This window comes from Sinocyclocheilus anshuiensis, unplaced genomic scaffold, assembly GCF_001515605.1.
Source record: "Sinocyclocheilus anshuiensis isolate Anshui unplaced genomic scaffold, SAMN03320099.WGS_v1.1 scaffold112, whole genome shotgun sequence".
Classification (NCBI taxonomy): domain Eukaryota; kingdom Metazoa; phylum Chordata; class Actinopteri; order Cypriniformes; family Cyprinidae; genus Sinocyclocheilus; species Sinocyclocheilus anshuiensis.
The window spans coordinates 1,253,178-1,255,371 of record NW_015557175.1 but is presented as its reverse complement, the minus strand read 5'-3'; the positions used below and the strand labels follow the sequence as shown (position 1 = coordinate 1,255,371).

The 2,194-nt window shown below is 41.6% G+C and overlaps 1 protein-coding gene across 1 annotated transcript in view; it reads right to left on the bottom strand.

The window, feature by feature from the left end:
- The window catches only part of LOC107678424 (bone morphogenetic protein 1-like), a 94,589-nt gene extending 93,924 nt beyond the window's left edge, over window positions 1-665 (bottom strand). The window contains exon 1 of the mRNA XM_016473678.1: window positions 472-665. Coding sequence (XP_016329164.1) covers window positions 472-616 — 145 coding nt within the window. The 5' untranslated portion in view covers window positions 617-665. The remainder of the gene's footprint in view (window positions 1-471) is intronic.
- Window positions 666-2,194: the final 1,529 nt, after the last annotated feature.

Below are 2,194 nucleotides of genomic sequence, written 5' to 3'. Positions count from 1 at the left end.
TGTTCCAACAACAAAACTGAGAACACTATCTAGTGAATAAAACTGCATTGCTATAGCAACCCAATCTGCAACTTTGTTGCAAACCATCCGATGATCACAATGAAAAGTTTTGCACATAGGCTACTTTTAACTGCAATTTACACAATTTACGCAAATTCAAACTTTCGCGAAACTTTTCGTAAAGCAAACGAAGAAAAACTTTCCGGCTGTGATTTGGCAAAAGAAAACACCGCCAGGTAAATATTTTCGTGTCTGGTGTCAAAACACCGCGCAATCTTTAAGAAATCGTTTTATCGACAACACTTCGCGCAAAGTATTTACTGAAGTGTTTACTGACGCCGCGGATCGCGTGTTTATTCTGCGCTGTCATCTACAGTTTATAGTTCGCACAGTATCGCAGCAGCCTTACGTGGCTTGCGCGAAAGCTTGCATCTGATCAAAGCAGGGGAAATAAATGTCTTTCCGGCTCACCAGCTTTGCAGGGATCTTTGTAGTCGATCACATCTGACGGGCTGCTGGTCTCCACATAGTAGCCGGGGTCAATCGCGTCCAGATCGAGCGCTGCGAGCACGGCGAAGCCGGAGAGCAGGAGCGCACACCTCGCTGCGAGGTCCATGATTGGGCTAGTGGAGCAGGAATAGAGGTACAGACGGAGAGAGATGATCGGCGGAGAGAGGGAGGCAGGGGGGAGGGATGGAGGAAAAAATGGGAGGTTTTAGGGGAAATGAGATCCCTCTGGAGGGCTGGTTTAAAAGCGCAGCTCTGCCTCCACACACACACACACACACACTCACTCATAGAGACACACTCACATTGTGTTCCCGTAGAGGTGAAGTGATTTGTGCAGCTGGGCTGTGTGCCAGTGCATAGGTTACAAACTTTATAGGAGAGAGGTGTTGGTGCTTCTAACACTGGTTTGTGACATGCCTCTGTGTATGCCGAGATCCGGCTGTACCTATATGCTGCTCTCTATGTAGAGTTTCCAGTGTATATTGTGGTCTGTGTGTGTTGTTGTCTGTGTGCTGTGTTACTAGTATATGCTAACTTTACTGTGTACTTCTGTGTATAATATGTTGTCTGTGAGTGTTGTGCTCTCTCTCTGTGTATTGTAGTACTCAGAAAAAAAGGCACAAAAGGTGTCACTCAGGCAGTACCCTTTCAAAAGGTAGGCTACTAATATTTACACTGTAGTCAGTGCTTGAACACCCAACACCGTACCGGCCCACTTCAAGCACTGACTGTAGGTACTATACGTATTTGTAGGTACTAATATGTACACTTTACGTACTAATATGGTAAATAAGGTACAAAGGTGTACCTTTTGAAAGCGTATATCGCCCCAGTGACCGCTTTTGTACCTTTTTATTTCTAAGAATGCAAGCTAAGGTGTACTTTATTGTCGCAAATGGACATTTTAATGTATAAAATTAAATTTGGAATACTCTATATGTTTTCTGTTTTTACTGAGTGTTCTATGTATATGTTCTCCCTGTGCATTCATCCATCCAGCCATCTAAATGAATAACACTTTAATGGTTAAATGAAATATATCCATATTATTGTGTATGTTTCACTTTATCTGGCTCTCCCAAACCCCCAAAATGACATTTATGTATAGTGCTCATCAGCTTGGTCAGTATGGAGGATTTGACAAATGAGCAGATTTATTAAAGTGTCTTTCATTTACAATCTTTTCCTTATCCAGAAATGCCCTTATTATGTGACTAACAAACCGATTTAATTATTTTAATATGAATGTTGATTCACATGGTGTGGAAAAAATGTTGATTATAGCAGAATGTACTCTAACATTTAAAGGAACACTCCACTATTTTGAAAATAGGCTCATTTTCCAACTCCCCTAGAGTTAAACAGTTGAGTTTTACCGTTTTCAAATCCATTTAGCCGATCTCCGCATCTGGCGGTAGCATTTTTAGCTTAGCATAGATCATTGAATCTGATTAGACCGTTAGCATCTCGCTCAAAAATGACCAAAGAGTTTCTATATTTTTCCTATTTAAATCTTGACTCTTCTGTAGTTACATCGTGTACTAAGACTGACGGAAAATGAAAAGATTTTGTATCATGGGTGCAGCAGGCGCAATGATATTACGCAAAGCCTGAAAATAGGCTTATTGGAAGTTACCTAGCTGGGACTATTTTCAGGCGCTGCGTAATATCATTGCGCCTGCTG